The sequence below is a fragment of the Colletotrichum abscissum genome (genome assembly GCF_030869225.1).
Source record: "Colletotrichum abscissum strain IMI 504890 chromosome Unknown Scaffold_4.1, whole genome shotgun sequence".
Classification (NCBI taxonomy): Eukaryota; Fungi; Ascomycota; class Sordariomycetes; order Glomerellales; family Glomerellaceae; genus Colletotrichum; species Colletotrichum abscissum.
This window is the reverse complement of record NW_026850320.1, coordinates 462,352-478,279: the sequence shown is the minus strand read 5'-3', so window position 1 is coordinate 478,279 and position 15,928 is coordinate 462,352. Positions and strand designations below refer to the sequence as shown.

The 15,928-nt window shown below is 54.5% G+C and overlaps 4 protein-coding genes across 4 annotated transcripts; 1 reads left to right on the top strand and 3 right to left on the bottom strand.

Annotated features, from left to right (window-relative positions):
• Nucleotides 1-822: 822 nt before the first annotated feature.
• On the bottom strand, nucleotides 823-2,712 carry CABS01_02095 (uncharacterized protein; the record flags this gene model as incomplete). Its single annotated transcript, XM_060535473.1, has 1 exon — nucleotides 823-2,712. The coding sequence occupies one exon, from the start codon at nucleotides 2,710-2,712 to the stop codon at nucleotides 823-825; it is 1,890 nt and encodes a 629-aa protein (XP_060395778.1).
• A 5,226-nt stretch (nucleotides 2,713-7,938) lies between these two features.
• Nucleotides 7,939-9,731, bottom strand: CABS01_02094 (uncharacterized protein; the record flags this gene model as incomplete). Its single annotated transcript, XM_060535472.1, has 2 exons — nucleotides 7,939-9,515; nucleotides 9,572-9,731. The coding sequence occupies 2 exons, from the start codon at nucleotides 9,729-9,731 to the stop codon at nucleotides 7,939-7,941; spliced, it is 1,737 nt and encodes a 578-aa protein (XP_060395777.1).
• Nucleotides 9,732-10,424: 693 nt separating this feature from the next.
• On the top strand, nucleotides 10,425-10,727 carry CABS01_02093 (uncharacterized protein; the record flags this gene model as incomplete). The annotated part of the gene is made up of 1 exon (XM_060535471.1): nucleotides 10,425-10,727. The coding sequence occupies one exon, from the start codon at nucleotides 10,425-10,427 to the stop codon at nucleotides 10,725-10,727; it is 303 nt and encodes a 100-aa protein (XP_060395776.1).
• Nucleotides 10,728-12,384: 1,657 nt separating this feature from the next.
• CABS01_02092 (uncharacterized protein) lies at nucleotides 12,385-13,044 on the bottom strand (the record flags this gene model as incomplete). Its single annotated transcript, XM_060535470.1, has 1 exon — nucleotides 12,385-13,044. The coding sequence occupies one exon, from the start codon at nucleotides 13,042-13,044 to the stop codon at nucleotides 12,385-12,387; it is 660 nt and encodes a 219-aa protein (XP_060395775.1).
• Between the last annotated feature and the right edge of the window lie 2,884 nt (nucleotides 13,045-15,928).

The window sequence follows — 15,928 nt, the reverse complement described above, 5'->3', positions numbered from 1 at the left end:
GACGGAAGTAGATATGGGCAAGGGTGAATATGATATGCCTGTATGTTAATTCTATTGTCAGGAGACCTTACCCGACGTACCTTACCTTCGGCCTGAGACAGCTTGCCAAGAACCATAATCCCTTTCAAGGGTGTCTCTATCGGCGCAAGTAGCCACCTCGAAGTACGGCCTACCTAGCTCAACTCCTCAGGAATCTGCACCTGTGGATCCAACGAAGTTGAAGGCGGCCACTCGTTGATAATAGGAGAATAGGGATTATTTCGCGCTCCTTGTGTCTTCTATTCTCTTGTTGACAGATACAATGTGAAGTGCGACGCAACCATGATTGGGCATTGAAGGGAACAGGAAGTGCATCTAGCTGCTACTCACCTTGGAACATCAATGAGTAAAGATATGAGCAGTGGGAAATAGGAGGAAGAAAGATAACTCCAGTTTGAATTGTCTAAATGGTATTTCCATCAGGGAACGCCCAGACGTCATCATAATCATCATCCAGTCAGAGCCGCCTTCGGATATCAACAAAGCAATGCCAGTGGGTAGCCACTTCCCTCGCCTCCCTAGCGTCTTCGGCGACCCCGACATATCCAACCCAGTACCTATAGCGAAGAAGGCTCATTGGGGGTATCTTGTAGTCTATAGTTTTCGACCCCGACCCCAAAACTAACAAAGAAAATGCAAAAGGAAACATGTCTATGAAGCTGCGCCACCACCCATGCATTCATGTCATGTAAAGCGTTAGGTGATACAGGTCTAAAATGGTTTGTATGAACAAAGAAGATAGAAGAGGGGGAAATGGTGCAGAGGCAAGGGAGTTTGGCTGTCTCAGATCCACCCAGCTAAAGCCGCCTTCTCCTCAACGGGTGACGTGACAGGCGACGAACGGCCACGACGCTTGAGGCGCAGGTTCTCCAGGCTCCTCATGCCCCAAGAGCGGGGACGTTTCGCGGCGGTGGTGGTGGCAGATGCGGATTGAGGGACCTGGAGCAACGGACCGAGGCTGCTGTCCTGGTCTTCGGTAGGTTGTGGCGAGGGTGTGAGATGGCGCGCAAAGTCGCCGAAAGACCGCCTTTGCTGCTGCTGTTGAGACGTAGTAGTATCGGTCCAAGGGTAGATGGGGCTCTGCTGCAGCATATTTGTCGTCGCCCTGTTACCCGGCATGAATATGGGGTCGAAGATCTGCTCGTCCTCGGGCGGGCCAAGCACAACGTCCGTAGACCAGGCGTCGCGCTCGGGGATGACGAGGGGGGTACCTGGGTGCGGGTAGGCCAGGGAATCCGGCTCCTCGGGAATCGAGCGCGGCGGCGGATGCGAGACGGTGGCGAGCTTGACGGGGAAGAGGCTGCGGCGGAGGGCAAACATAGTCATCGCCGACGGCGATTGCTCTTCATGCTGCTGCTGACCTCCGCAGACAACATCGCGGAGCTCGCCGTGGTTCCTGCCTTCGCCTGCGAGCGGGCAGCGGGACCGGACGGGCCGCGTTGCTTCGCCTGGGAACTCGGGGGCCGGGTGCTCGGGGGAGGAGAAGCACGTTTGGCCGAGCGTCCATGCCGCGTGGAGGATGCGCGGCACGTCGGCGAGGTGGCGGCACTCGAGGAGCTTCTTGAGGTCGCCTGAGGAGCGGGGCTGCCAGCGGAGTTGGTTGCGTGCGGCCTTGTCCCAGAGGGTGTGCTTCCACTCGTCTTTGAGGGAGCGCTGACGGAGGAGGTTTTGCATCTGATGATAGTATGTCCACTCTGACGAGAGGCCGAGATTGTTGTTATTGCAACCACTGGTGCTATTAATGGTGCTGCTGCGCTTGTCAAAGTGACTGGCGAGGTGGTCAAAGTAGGCGTCGGCCGTCTTGGGCGCCTCGCTGTCGTCGGCGGCCTCGTAGACCTCTTTGCAGCCGATGAAGCCGCAGGCGAAGACGACCTGCGCGCAGAGGCCGACCTTGACCTGTTCTGCTGCCGCTACCGCCGCGGCGGGAGGGTATGCCGCCTCGCCCTGGTGGTGGTCGAGCTTGACGTGGGCGATGTAGGCCTTTTCAAAGTCAAAGATCATGCGGCAGTTGTCCTGCGGGCAGACCCAGATGCAGTCGGTGTTGTGGAAGTTTTGGAGGTGCTTCTTGAAGTCGCTTTTCCTGCCGAAGCCGACGTAGACGTCGTGGACGGCGCACATGGGACACTCGATGGGCTTGCGGCCGCCGACGGTACCCGAGGACGGAGACCTCATGCTGGCAGCGGCCTTTTTCTCGCGTGATGGAGTTGAGGAGAGGTGCTCGCTGATGTGGTGATCCTGCCACTCGGAGCCGGAGAGGGATGTTGTCACGGAGGGCGACATCAGGAACGGAGCGTCCACGGCGTCGGCCCAGGAGGCGGCTGCCGCAGTGCCGCCGGGCTGCTGGCTGAAATAGCTCCCCGATAGGGAGGCAGCCTCTGAGCCGCACAAGGACGCGTCGGAGCTGCTCCAGGGGCTGGCGCTGTTTGTGAGGGATGGCGCGCTGTTGTTGCTGCCAAAGGTTGAGGTGGAGAGGGCTGAGTTCCTCGCCGGGGCGTCCATGTGGTGAGGGTTTCGGTGGTGGTGCTGGGGCGGAGGGCGGAGGGATGTGTAGTTGCTGCCGCTAATGTTCCGGAGGGTTGTTTCTAAGCTTCCGGACCCGTACCGGCCGGCGAGGTCGCATAGAGTTCGAACGTCTTCTGGTGACATGTTTGACGGGCTCTTGGTGGGATACATGTTGTGCTCACGGTTCAGTCGCTGTGAGACTGATAATGGAATCTATCCTTGCATGAAGCTTTTGACGGCGTGTCCAAGATTGTTAAAGGCGTAGTCGGTGTATTCGTCCTCAATTTAAGAAGGAATGGGTAGACGGAACGAGGTTAATTTGATAGAAGGGTGGGCGAAGTGCGAGATGGGGGGTGGTCGTTATGTAGTTAATGCCGACTCAATCGCGATGTGAAGTACGTATTGGCGGGCGGGAACGTATGACAGGATCCGAATGGCAAAGGGAAAAAAGAAATGCGCCAAGGCTAGGCACGGAAGAGCAGCGACTCGACATTTGTATACCAGCCCTCTGTCTTGCCAAGTCAAGACAACCCGTCACCCCATCAAAGAAGGCCACGAGGAGGAGACCAAGTCAAGCATGGCCAGGTCAGGTTGCGAGCCTCTGAGAGAGCGCCAACACGAGACTAATGGAGGAGGGGAATGGCGCTGTCTGACGAGTGGCGACTAGTTCGTTCGCTGAACGTTCTAGTGGAATTCTACGAGTGCGTATGTGTAGGGATATGTGGGAGTGCGTGTGTGTAAGTGGTTGTTCTCTTGCGCCTTCTTTCGCATTAGCGCGGGCGCAGGGCTCAGGACTGAGGCCGTTTTGGAGCAACGGTGAAGTAACTCCTGCATGGGGTCTTGAGGGGCCATTTGATCATGGTAATGGTAATGGTGATGGCGGGTTACATTCCTGGATGAGAATCCAATCAGCCTCAGCCTGACTCTAGGAAGCTAGCCTGGAAGGATGTCTGAGTTTCCATCGCTCGCAGCACTAGCTGCGAAGAAGTTGCTCTCGAACAGGTACTTGAGAGGAAGCTGGTTGTTTACAATAACACTCGTTACTATGGTCCACAACCTTGTCAAACTTCACCAACCCTTCTAGAACAAATCGGATCCTCGGGAGCCTGATTCCCATTGAGGGAGATGCACGACGGCTCGACTTCAAGCGTCTTGATCCAAGGACCAACCGGGGTAAGCGGCAGCGCAGAGAATGAGACAAGAGACGCTGATCTCAACCCATTTCGATGCCGCCTTCCCCCTCATTTTTCTTTTGCGGCGAACCGTCATCTACACAGTATTTCGTACCTCTTGAACCAGTCAACCACCAGGGACGACCTCTCTCGACGAACCAAATCACAACGGAGCCGCCTGCCTCGAGCAAGAACCCACGCCCTTGTTCGTTATGTCCGGATGACAGGTGCAGGTGGAGCAATAAAGAAAAGACACCTAGAGGCAGAGGCAGGGGGCGAAGAGGGAGAGAGTCAAGAGAGACCAAGAACCTGTGTTACGATGACTACTGACAGCCTGATAGGACGCACTCGAGTCCTGGCGGGGCTGTGTAGCGCCCAGCTGGGCGAAGGAAAGTAGAAAGCCAAGACCGTTAGCGGCCTTCTAGAATGGCGCTAGAACAAAGGATCCGCATGACTGTGTTTTCGGTGTGTGATGGTGGTGGTGAGATTGGGTGTGGGCTGAGATGGTTGGTGATTCGGCAAGGGTGACGTTTCCCCCTAGTCGAGAGCATGAACAGACATATCTTGGACTGGATGGGGTTTGAATTCCATCAACGAAGGACCTAACCGTTGTCGCCGGAACGTCGTGTCGGTGTTGTCATTGCCATGGGGCCAGCTTCTGGTCCGTGGTCGACATCACCGTCTCGCGTCTTCCGGAACCGAAGCCCCGGGACGATTCAAAGGGTGTCTCTCGACTGGTCATCTATCCGAGTCTTTGTCCTCCTTCCGACGACGCCAAAGACTTCCCCGCCAGAAAGATTTCTTTGTTGAGACCGCGTGGTGAATCTGAGCCCTAAGTGACTCGAGTCGGGGGATCAAGAGATCAAGAGAGGAGACGATCTGCTATCCCAAAACTTGATGGACTGGTTTGGATATTCGTTATCGCGTGCTTGCCTCAACTTTCTTCGAGGCTGAAACTGCCAACGATTGCTTGCATTCCCCTCCAGATGTCAGGCATGTGGCAACCTTGGTGAGGCACTCGTCTCGAAGACGATGGTTTAAACCAGCCGTGCCAGCCAGTCAGCCACATCGTACATGCCACATGCTCTACCGCATACGGCCGTTGAAGGAGGAGTTTCCCCTCAGTCCGTTTCGCGGGCGTTCAAAACTGACGATGCCACCTGCGTCAGCGGAGAGCCCGACTGCCGTCGGTGCTTCAGCCGTCATTCGCCCATTCGACTGGTGAGCTGCCATGGGATTCCAACGGATGGAGAGTGTGTGGAAGAGGGAGAGGAGGAGAAGGCTGCCCGCTCGCTGGGTTGCCTGACACAACATGAGATGGGCTTGCCCCTAAAGTCACAATTGGTTCACCCAAGACAAGTGGTTAGGGGAGTGATCTTCCTCACCGTCGGCGAACCCCGTCCAATCCCACGTCGACGTCCACGGTGCGCTGAGATGAGGTGAAGGAAGTGAAAAAAAAACCAAGACGGCCAAACGCAACTCGTCCTCGAGGGTAGGATTGCAGGGTCTCATTGAATGTTACGCAGCATTACCACGAACAGTCAGAACAGATCACCGATCTGAACTTGCCCATTCCCTCCGCTACTCTCACGTTACCTTTCGTGCTTCCCTCTCAACAAAAACATTAACGAAGAGCAGATCACCATCTAAGCTTGCCCATTCCATTCGCTGCGCTCATACCCATTGCCCTGCCTCTCGGCACAACACTAACGAAAAGCAGATCACCAAAAGCAGTTGTCAAAAGTTGCCTTTCTAGCAAGACGCATTCCAAAAAGTGACGAGTGCCTCACATTCCCCAAACCAGACCAGAGTGCCTCCACCTACCTGCAAAAGTAATGCTCACTACCTTGCTGAACTCTAACCCCTTCGCCGTCGCCTCACCATCACATACGGTCCGACACGGAGACGAACTCAGCCAAACTTCTTCACATCAAGTCCAACACGACGCCGCGTGTCCCTTCCCCCTTCTGTCCATCATCTATCCCCAAAGACCCCCAACTGAACCGTGTTTCTCTACATCTCTCAAGGGTTCCGCTGCCGTAACTATGTATTGCCTTAACTCTGTTCCTCCTCAACCCAGCGAAATCCCAGCAGCAAGGAACCGCCAAGAAAACCCATTCTCCCGCTTCTCCCCATCTCCACCAAAGAAGCATTTCCCTCCGTAAGAATGACCGCAAAAGGGGGATACGGAGACTCCGCTTAACCACCGAGTCCCCATCAAACCGCACTGACATCTCGACATCTGTCTCCAAGTTACCGAGCCCCGATCGTAGTTCCGCTAACCCCGTACCCGGTCCCCAGGAGCCCACGGTCAATCTCCCGTCCGGCCGTCAACCCGAAATCGTAGCTCCACCACCAACTCAACAACAAGACCATCAGATAAAACAACCCATATCCCAGATCTACATGGCTTGACACTTTCCCTTCCTCACTTACCCTTTCTCATCGCATACCCAGTCTGCCTCACGACGCTCAATCGAGGCAGGGACCCGTTTAGGATTCCCCTGCCCTTCCCACAAAGGATGAAAACCAAAGAAAAAGCTTAAATCTGCCCAGCGGAAAGCCGGGACAAAGGGAGGAGAAGAGACAAGCGCCAGCTTTCCCATAAGCCGTCCCAGTCCCAGTCCCAGTCCCAAGACCCCCAATCCCTTCCTATCCCGTCTCATGATCAACATGCCTTTCCTTCCTTTCAGCCCAAGGAAAACGGGTGTAGCCGACCGGAGCTATGCGGTGCATCACAAGAACCACCCCACACCCTTTTCGCCCCCAAATTCATGCAGAATCCCAATGGCAAATGCCATGTGTCTATCTAGTCTGTCTGTCTATCTATGCCTCATCCGTGATATCCTTTCGTCGTTCGTTCAGCCATTGGCGATCCTAGACTAGGCCCTAAACTCAAGGGACCTAGACAGCTAGACTCAAGAAACCTAGATAAACTCAAGAGGCCTAAACACCAAGCCAAGCTGTGGCAAACATACCCCAGCTGACCCCAGAAAGATCAACGGTGTCGCTGGACCGTTGGCCTGGTGAAACAAGCTCAAGATATGAAAGGGGAACAAGCAAAGCCTCGTAAAACCTCATCAATCGCGGGCAAAACCGCAAAGCCACAAAGCATCCGGTTCCAAACCCGTCCGTCCCCGTGCAGTCTTTCCTCCAACATCCGAAGGAAAGCACGGGGATCCGCCGGGAGAGCGTGCTGACAGTTGCAACAAAAATGGCTCCATCTCTATCTAAAAGTCCGACGGAAAAGCGGCAGCAAACCCCCCTCGCAAATCGTACATCCTCCTCTCATGCCCTTGTAGATCCTCAAAATGGGGGCCAATGGGTGCCACGTGTAGTTAATCAGTGATCTTGCCGTCGCAGAGTTGTATGCGCAGCTGTCAGGGAGGGCCTGTTCGTCACGTCAACGCACATGACTCGGCGCCTTACTCGAACAATGTCTGCCCCTCGTCAATTCCTAACGTCACGACCGAGTCAATACGTCTCTTCAGAGGGCTCTGGACGCGCGGCACAGGAAGCGCAGGGAGCACGACAATGTACGAGCGCGGGTTGGCTTTGGCTGCCGGGGCAGAAATTGCTTCGCAAGCCGTCCCAACTGGTTTTTCATCCCATCAACGGGCATGGAGCAATGAGGCACAGAAGGGAAGCAGGAGGAAGTAGAAGTGATGATAATGGTAGAAATTAAGAAGTCGATTCCAGCCGTTTCGCCGGTGGGTATAACGCACCCGGTACTAAGCCTTGTTGCTTTCACCTGAGAGTGCTTTACGGAAATCCAGGCCGTTCCACCTTGGCCGCGTCCCATGTTCCCGAGTCTGTCCTTGCTTTCCTGATCCCATCTCTCTGAAAAAGTATAACCGCCTTCACGATAGCCCTACTCGTTCGTACCGAGACACTTTCGGACGACTCCGGTCTAGCAACCAGCTGTCATGTACAATCCTGCTCTTCCGTCGTCCGTCCAGTCGTATGTCATCCAAGGCTGTAGTTACTGCGAATATACCCAGTATGGCGTTCAACCGATGTTGGGTATATGATCTTGATAGAAAACGCCGACAAAAGAAATTGGATTGAAATAAGAGTCAAGGAAAAATATCTCTTGCGCGAGATGGGGCTGGAGTTATAATGTGCTTCTAATTTTGTTGATACATAGGCCTGCAACTGGTCGCTAGCCGCTCACTCGTGTCGTCGGTACTGTCGGGTCGTCGCAAATAGCCTCGGGTATAGCTTCTTAATAAGCTTGTCCGGGAGGGAAGAATCCGTCTGGATGACCGTTGATGGATGGACTTGTCAGATTTGCTGAATGTTGTCCGTAGGGCGAAGAGAAATCCGGCATCAAACCGTCCTGCATTTCCACGTCTGTCGAGTCGGGTGCGCCTCCGCCCATACTTCTTAGGCTCTGCATATCGTCTGCTATGATTCCATTGTGGTGCATTGCGCCGCTGCTGGGTCCGAAGCCTTGGGCGTTGCTGTTCGGGTCGTACATCTGTGATTCGGGCATCGCCTGGAAGAAATGTCCCAAAGTGCTGTGACTCTGGTTGTTGTGGTGAACCTGTGGGTGGCCGTGATGGCTACTTGTGTGTGATGAATGTGATGATTGCGATAACCGGGAGTGACTGGCCATCGGGTTGGATGACGGTACCTGCTGGTGAGGATGATGTAATTGCGGTGGCCTTACAACGCGCTGCTGTCTGGGAACGTAGACTCTACGTTGAGACGCCATATAAGCGGCAAGGGCAGGGTTTGCGCCGCGTGATATCTTGAAGGAGAAAGGGTCGGCCGGCTGCTCAGGAGGAGCGGCAATGGTCGGTTGTCGTGATTTGTGCCCAGGCATGTGCAAGGTGCACGTATCGGCAACAGGGGTGACGAAGTCTTCGCGGAACTTTCCAATGCTGCTAGGATCGGAGCCAAGCATCATGGCGTACTGCACAAGCAGCTTGACATCTCCGACATGGCGACACTCGAGTCGTTTCCTCAAAATGCCAGACGTCTGGGGGCTCCATTGCAGAGATGTCCGTGACGCCTCGTTCCACATCGATTCGTTCCAAGCTGATTGTACCTGGCCTTGTCTGAGGAGGTTCCGTATCCTTGCTGAGTATGACCAATCGCCACTGTTGGATCCTTCGTCAAAGTGCTTCACGACGTGGCTCACGTACTCCTTGAAGGTCGCACTTGCGTCCGAGTCGCCTTGCGCTTCGAACACTTGCAGGCAGTTGTCGAAGCCGCATGCAAAGACGACTTGTGGGCAAAGGTTGACCTTGGCCTCGTCCAGGGACATTCTCGACCCGCCATGCGCCTGCTTCAAATGTGTCTTGTAGGCGCCTTGCCAATCAAACACCATTTGGCAACCACGATGACGGCAGAACCATTGCGCATTGACGTTGTGGAAGTCTTCAATATGGCGCTTGAGATCGTTTTTGCGGGTGCACGTCTTGGTGATATCCTCCTCCTTGCAGAATCCGCACATGAAAGCCCCCTTTTGTTTCGAGGCACTGGTGGAGATTGATGCAGCGTCGGATGCTGTGTTGGACGAGTTGGGCACGTCGATACCATTCCATGATTCTGAGTCCTGCTGTGTCTGAGCCGCCTGTTGCGCCGCTTGGGCTTGGGCCGCAGCCGCGGCGCTACTGCTTCCACTCCGTCTACCCAGGATTTTCGATGTGCCGCGAGACACATTGGAGATGATGCTGCCAGTGATTGACGAGGTGTCAGAGAATGTTCTGATGCTCTGGGTATCCCACATGCTCGACTGGTCATCTGACAGGATGGATGACTGCGCCGACGACACAATTGATGCACCATCCGACTCTGCATCCAATTAGTTCACGGCAACGAAGGAGCGGTCAGCATCGAATGTCACTCACGAGGGCCGGTGGTTTCCTGGATAAGAAGATTCAGTTTGTCTTGGCCATATCTGTTGAGAAGGTGCTTAATCATTTGCTGGTCGAGGACGAGATCTTTCTGCGACAGCTGCCCAGAGTGCTGGGAGGAGCTGTCGGCCCCGGGCCAGGCATTTGCGGACATGGCCCCGATCGATCGGTCGGTCGGTCGTGCGTAAGGCGCTGAATGGGTCGTCGATATGGTGTGAAAAAGAGTGTCGGCAAACCAGAGATGGCTGTATTGCGCGATGGTCGGTATGGAACGGAACGAAACGGATCGACTCGTCCTTCGTCCTTTGATGGAATGAACAGTAGAAAGAAATAAGATGGAAAAGGAGTGTATCGCAGTCAGAACTGTAGGAGAGGCGGAAGGGTGGAGAGTGCGAGACTTCCAAAAGGCCTGGGGGCCAAGGATGTAGCGCTGGGCACAACGCGGGAACGACGAAGAAAAGTAAGGTGGTTATGAAAGGATGATCAAAGCCTGGGAAGGGTGGGAGGGGAGGGAATTGGCGCTTCTATGTATCGGGGGCAGCGATGGAATGCCTCCGAGTGACAAGGCCAGGCTGGCTTGGGCTTGGGGGCGACCGAGTAGGGATAAAGGTCAGAGTAGAGAGAGTATCCGGCAACGTAGATGGTAGAGTGAGTGAGTGAGAACAGGGTTGGTTCTATCAACAACGGTGGGAGAGTGGCTTCGGTGCTTGTCTCTCTGGACCTGCATCCAAGTTGACGTGATCCGACACGGGATCTTCGCTAGTGCGGGCGTGAAGTCAGGAACTGTTGGTATCGAGCCTTGCCAGGAGCCAAGAGTAAAGGGTAATTTGATGTTGGGCGTATCCTGATGTTTGTGCGTAGAGCGAGGACGGGAGTATTTGTCCGTGTCCTCCAACGGGTCCGTACCAAGAGGCTGGTCTCTTGGATGGCGGTAGGACGAGCAGCTCGTGGCTCTCTCTTTCTCTCTGTGTGTGTGTGTCTTTCTCTAGTCTGTTGGACCCGAGAAATCGGATGGGATGAAGAAGGGACAGGGCCAACGTGCAAGGCAGTCGGCCGTTGGATCTATGTCGGGGCCGCGTTTATTTGGCTGCTAAAGTGCAGGATGTCGGGATCTCGGTGTTCCAGTTTCCCTGACGATTCAGATTTATGATTGTCTCCTCGCTGGCATCGCCCTGTCGTTTCGAGACGAGAGGGCTGATGAGAGAAAGAGAATAATGGAGAGTGAGTAAGGAGTGTGAAGCAAGTGAAAAGAAAAAGACCGCAGAAGGAGAGGAGAGCCAGGTAAAGTGTGGTGTGTGGTGTGTGTGGTGTGCCGTTGACTGAGGGGCTCTCACTCTCTGCTCAATCTGACTGTCTCGGCCGGTCTGGTTAGCCTGTCCTCCCCTGACAGCCTGGCTTGCCTGGGTTCAGACGGTCTTGGATTGGGATGGGCAACGGGCTGCGCCAACTTGAAAGAATCAGTGCTCATGCTCATCCCGGAGGTGGGCAGCGAGCTCGCTTTTGCGGCTTGCCTGTGTGCCTGTGTGCCTCTCGCTCTTTACAGAGCATCCGCAGTTGGTTCCCTGCTCTCTGTTCTTTCTGCCTCGCCCACACATACTACGCAGTATCCGTAGAGCTGCCCGAAGACCCCGTACCCTTCACTTTTTTGGGCTGGAGAAAAGTGGAAAAGCCCGCTGTATCTCTCAGGTGCTGATCCCCGTCATCTTTGCAGTGGACAAAGTGGTTTGGGAGCCGGGGTCAACAGAGGTCGCATCCAGTCAGAGGGCAGCCAGAGGGAAAATGGCCAATCTGAGGGGATCCCAGACGGGCAGCCCGGCGAGTTTCGACGTCTTGGTAGCATTGGCGTGCGATAACGAGACGAGTTTAGTGGGCGACGCCACCTCTAGCCGTCCGAGGATGGGCCAGAGATAAAGGCAAAAAGGAAACAGGAATAGGATGGTTCCCCTTTTGGGCTAAGGCAGTTGGTGTTGCAGGGCCAGTCCTGCAGGCTGGCCAGTGCCGCCAATGGGCCAGTCTCGCGAGTGTGTCTGTCTGTGGTTGCGGGCAGTACATGTATGAATTTGCGCATGTGTACCAGATCCAGAGCCATAGGTAGACGCGTGTTCGTAGTCATTGATGGCTTGGCCAAAGCCAGATTACTGAGTGACTTGAGATGTGAGAGCCTGAACATCGAACATGGGAAGAGGTGGTTGTGTGAGTATCCGCCGTCCGGTCCAGCATCCGTGATGGGGGAGGATAGGCACTCGATGCAGGAGCAATGCGAGGGTCCCCTGGTAGTGGCCACCCCTCTTGGTCGGTTCGTTCCATCCGCCCAAAAATCGGATAGACTGCGGACTTGATTGTCATCATGTTGCGCCGGTGCAAGGGCCGGTTGCCGGTACGTATGTCGGCATCCAGTCCGCTGCCCTCCAGAGACTCCCAGATCAATCATTATGGGCAAGTTGAAAGTTCCTAGGTCGACAGAGGCATTTGATGTGGTCAAGGTACTTGAAAGTTACAGCTGCGTGTTGCTTCCTTGCTGGCTGTCTGAGAGGGAGACAGAGACGAGATAGGGTTGTCTTGGGGCCTTGAAGCCGGGATCGACGAACCACATATGGCCGCTTCATCGAGTATCGAGCATCGAGCATCGAACTGGGATTGAGAAAAAGGAAGGGCACGCTGACGCCGCAAATCGCAAGCCGCAAAGAGGAGCAGGCTCCGCGTACCTGAACGAGTGCCAATCAGACGAGTGGTATTCGCTCCTAGCTTGCCAAGCTTGCCAGTGCCAGCCAAGGACCCAGAGTCAATTGAAGGCCGGGACGTGCGGGTCAAGGACGTGTTGAGGGGCCAGGGTTCATCGGCGCAAGATTGAAGACCCCTGAGGGTAGCAGTTTGGCAGGGCTGGTCTGAGTGGGATGGAGCATGGATAGCCCGAACAGCCGGCCCAGCAATGAGCAAGCAAAGCCCATCTGCGCATTGGTACGGAATACGGATAGTGGGTTGTGGGTGGCTGTCTGTCTGGCTGGAGGAACGAGGACAGGCACGTGAAGGCGAGCGCGAGAGAGAGTGAGTGCTGCGCGTTGCAGAGTACGGAGTAGGGCGGTCAATGATTTGTGTGCAAGATCAGCGCCAGCCTCGAGTTTCCGAAGCCAAAGTGCGACCAGAGAGTGCGAGGCTGTTCGACGGCAGATGGTGTGGGATGTTTGCGTGTTTGCGTACGTGTTTGCTTGTTTCTGCTGTTCTTTACGGAGTAAGGTATCGCATGATGGTTCACGGCATTTGCTCTTTGCTGCCGATTCGCGGTGCTGTAGCAGTCGTCCACCGTGTATCCGTAAACTGTAGTGATTGATGAAGGTTGGCTTCCTTTTCCAGTTCGTGTCGTGTTGTGCGACGGTGTCATGGAAATGAGTGAGAGTATCCGTAGTGGACGCACTGGACGGAGTAGTGACGGTGGGAGCGAAGCTTGATGAGTGGAGGGAATTAATCATCGGGGAAGAGCGTGGGGGGAGCCTGGCAGTTGCAAAGCAAGGAAGGACCCCTTGCATCCGTACTTTCCATGTCCCTCCTCTGTGGTCCGAGTACCTCTGCTGGTTTGCAGGCGCAGATATCCAGCGATATTCGAGGGAAGGAACTTGGCACAGCACGTGGGTACATTTTCCCCATGCCAACCGTCAACCTGCAGCAGCTACCAACCCACTAAGAGCATTGTCGGTAGGTACGGAGTACTCTTGACCTCTGCGCTCCTTCTCAGCTCTCACTCCTTCCTGCCCGGTACAAAGTATTTGTGTATCTGACAGGATGAAAGCACCTTCAACTTTCAGGACCCTCACTCAAGGTAGGTAGGTAGCACTTGAGGTACTTCGACACTGCCAGAAACATGCGCCAGATACAGCATGCCACGCACTCGACACTTTACTTGAATAGCGATGACGTGATTCCTGTCTTAACCCCGGGCTGCAGACCCCGCGGTCAAAGATATTTCAGTTCTCCTCCACTTCTGGGTTCCATGGCAATAACTTCACACTACTATGTATTTCGTGTATCATCGTCGACAGCAACTTACAATTTACTGGGATGCACCGAGAAGTCATTCGGTGCTTCCACATTGCTTTCTGTCAAACATTTGATGAGAGGTGGGCGGCCCCCATGAGTGTCTCCACGTGATATGCAGATGTACAGTGTACATCACGATCATGTCTCCAGGTCCGCTTAGATAAGCCTGCGCGAGTATGTACGTCTCTACAAGTACGTCGTCCACCCTCCGTCGTCTCAATCCGAAGAGCGTCCTCTCGGATCCCCGCTGCCTCACCTCCCAAAAGCACATTAGCGACAAGCGATCCAGCACCGCCTCTGCGCGTCCCCAAACTCAAATTTCGCGCCTTTTTCATCTCTGCTCCAACGATGCCCCCGGGACAACATGCACTTGCGAAACGAATGCAGCCTTGGGTGCTATCAGACGTCCCTCCCGGTTACCGATTTCCATCAAGAAACACAAAAATTACCGCCTAGAAACTTTCTCTCACCCACAGTGCTCACCCACGAACACTTCGACACCTTTCCGTCTCCAAGGTCCAAGACTGCAACACCGCAACGGTGGAGAGACCCCTGCTCATCCCTCCTTGACCCTGTCAATCACTCTCTCTTTCGCTCTTTAGGTTCGGATCTATGCCGCTTTCCTACAAGGTTGGGAATCCAGACGTCCATCAGACAAACAGTCAGATCAGCACTTCGTTTCACGCCTGCTGCAGACAAATCACCCCTCATCCTTCATCGGCCAACTCAACTTCGAAACCCTCATCACAGCACCACCCACAGTGACCGCTGACCAGTGACCACACCCGTGGGAAACATCGGCCTGCTGCAGGGGCTTAGGTGGTGCCGCAACACCCTGCAGCCCTCGTCCATTTCTGGCTCATTTTGATAACGACTTCGAGCAAATCACCGTCTGTCGTGCATGGGCAAGCAAACAATCGAGGACTATCCGTACCGCAAGTCGTACTTGGCTGCAGGGTGTTCTTCATCTCGGCGGACTGGCCGTGAGCAGCGTCGTCTGGCTTCCAAATTCTGCAAGCCAATGAACCCAATTTATTCAACCAGCGTTCATCTTTCGATCCTTCGAGAATGACACTAGCACAGCTTCCATCATCTCCTACATCCCACGAGGCTTGCAACCCATGCGGATGCGTGGCAGGCTTGCTTTTCCGCGGTCAGCAAGCCTGGTAGGTGAATAGTACATCACATCCGCTTTTGAACAGGACCAGGCCAGCCAGCAGCCCTAGGCTTTCGTTCTCGAACAAGCGGGAAGAAACAAAAACCAATGTTCGATCCGGCAGACAAATGACGCAACCTCACACAGAGTTCCTTTTCTGCCCGCGTTAATTTGGTGTCGGCGTCGCCATCGTCTTTTCTCCCCCAAGTACTTCGTACAATCTGGGCCATGGTCGTGGTCTTACAGTGAATAATTACACATTCTTTTCCGCCTTCTCTTCCCACGGCAGTTCAACCCATTCAGGGCCTAGGGTTCTCAGGCGGACTCCACCATTGGACGGCAGGGTGGGGCCTTCCCGATAGCCATCGTCCACGTCTCTCAGCCCACGACACATGTGAATGACAAAAAGCTCGGGCTCCATCCCGCGACACGCTTACTGCGCACATGCTGCGTGAGGACTCATGCGCGGGGAGTTTAGACCATGGAGACGACGACGACGACGACCTCATTGACAACGGCGATGGCTAACGCTGTACTACGTATATGCCAGACGAAGAAAAAGGATCCCGACTCATGAGTTGTCCTGAATCAACACGGCAAAGTAAAATTATGAGTCGAAATCAGGTCCACCTCGTCGTCTTTCCGCCCCCAGTGCGCAAGAGAGCAGCCCCCAAACGCGCACCTCGCCCAGTTGCATCGCATTTCGTGTCACCGACTCGAGAGCGGCTGAATGCGCTTGTTCTTCAGCCGCATTGGTCTCACCCGGGGCCGTCAGCATCTTGATATAGCCTGCGACCTGTTGGTGTCATCTCATGAACCTCGATTATTGGGTAAAGCGTTGGCTTTCTCTCAACGATAACTTTCAGCTCACTCCCCAAATGTGTGTCATGCTCCTCTGGTTGAAGCTCTTGGCTATGTAATAACGAGTAGCACAAGCCTGAGAACCATTCACGTAGTTTCTGGCACCTTCATTGTTGCCACTCAGTATATGCAGATTGCGGTCTTTTCCCAACTTCCGACTTGTTTCGAGCATCGAATCCACCCTTCGAGGTCGAATTTCATCTTGCACAGCCCCCAACGCAATGCGACAATGAAACGCTCACGAACCAAACACCATCTTACTCGTCCTCTTTTCCCCCGGATAACCGTCTTTCGGCCAAACT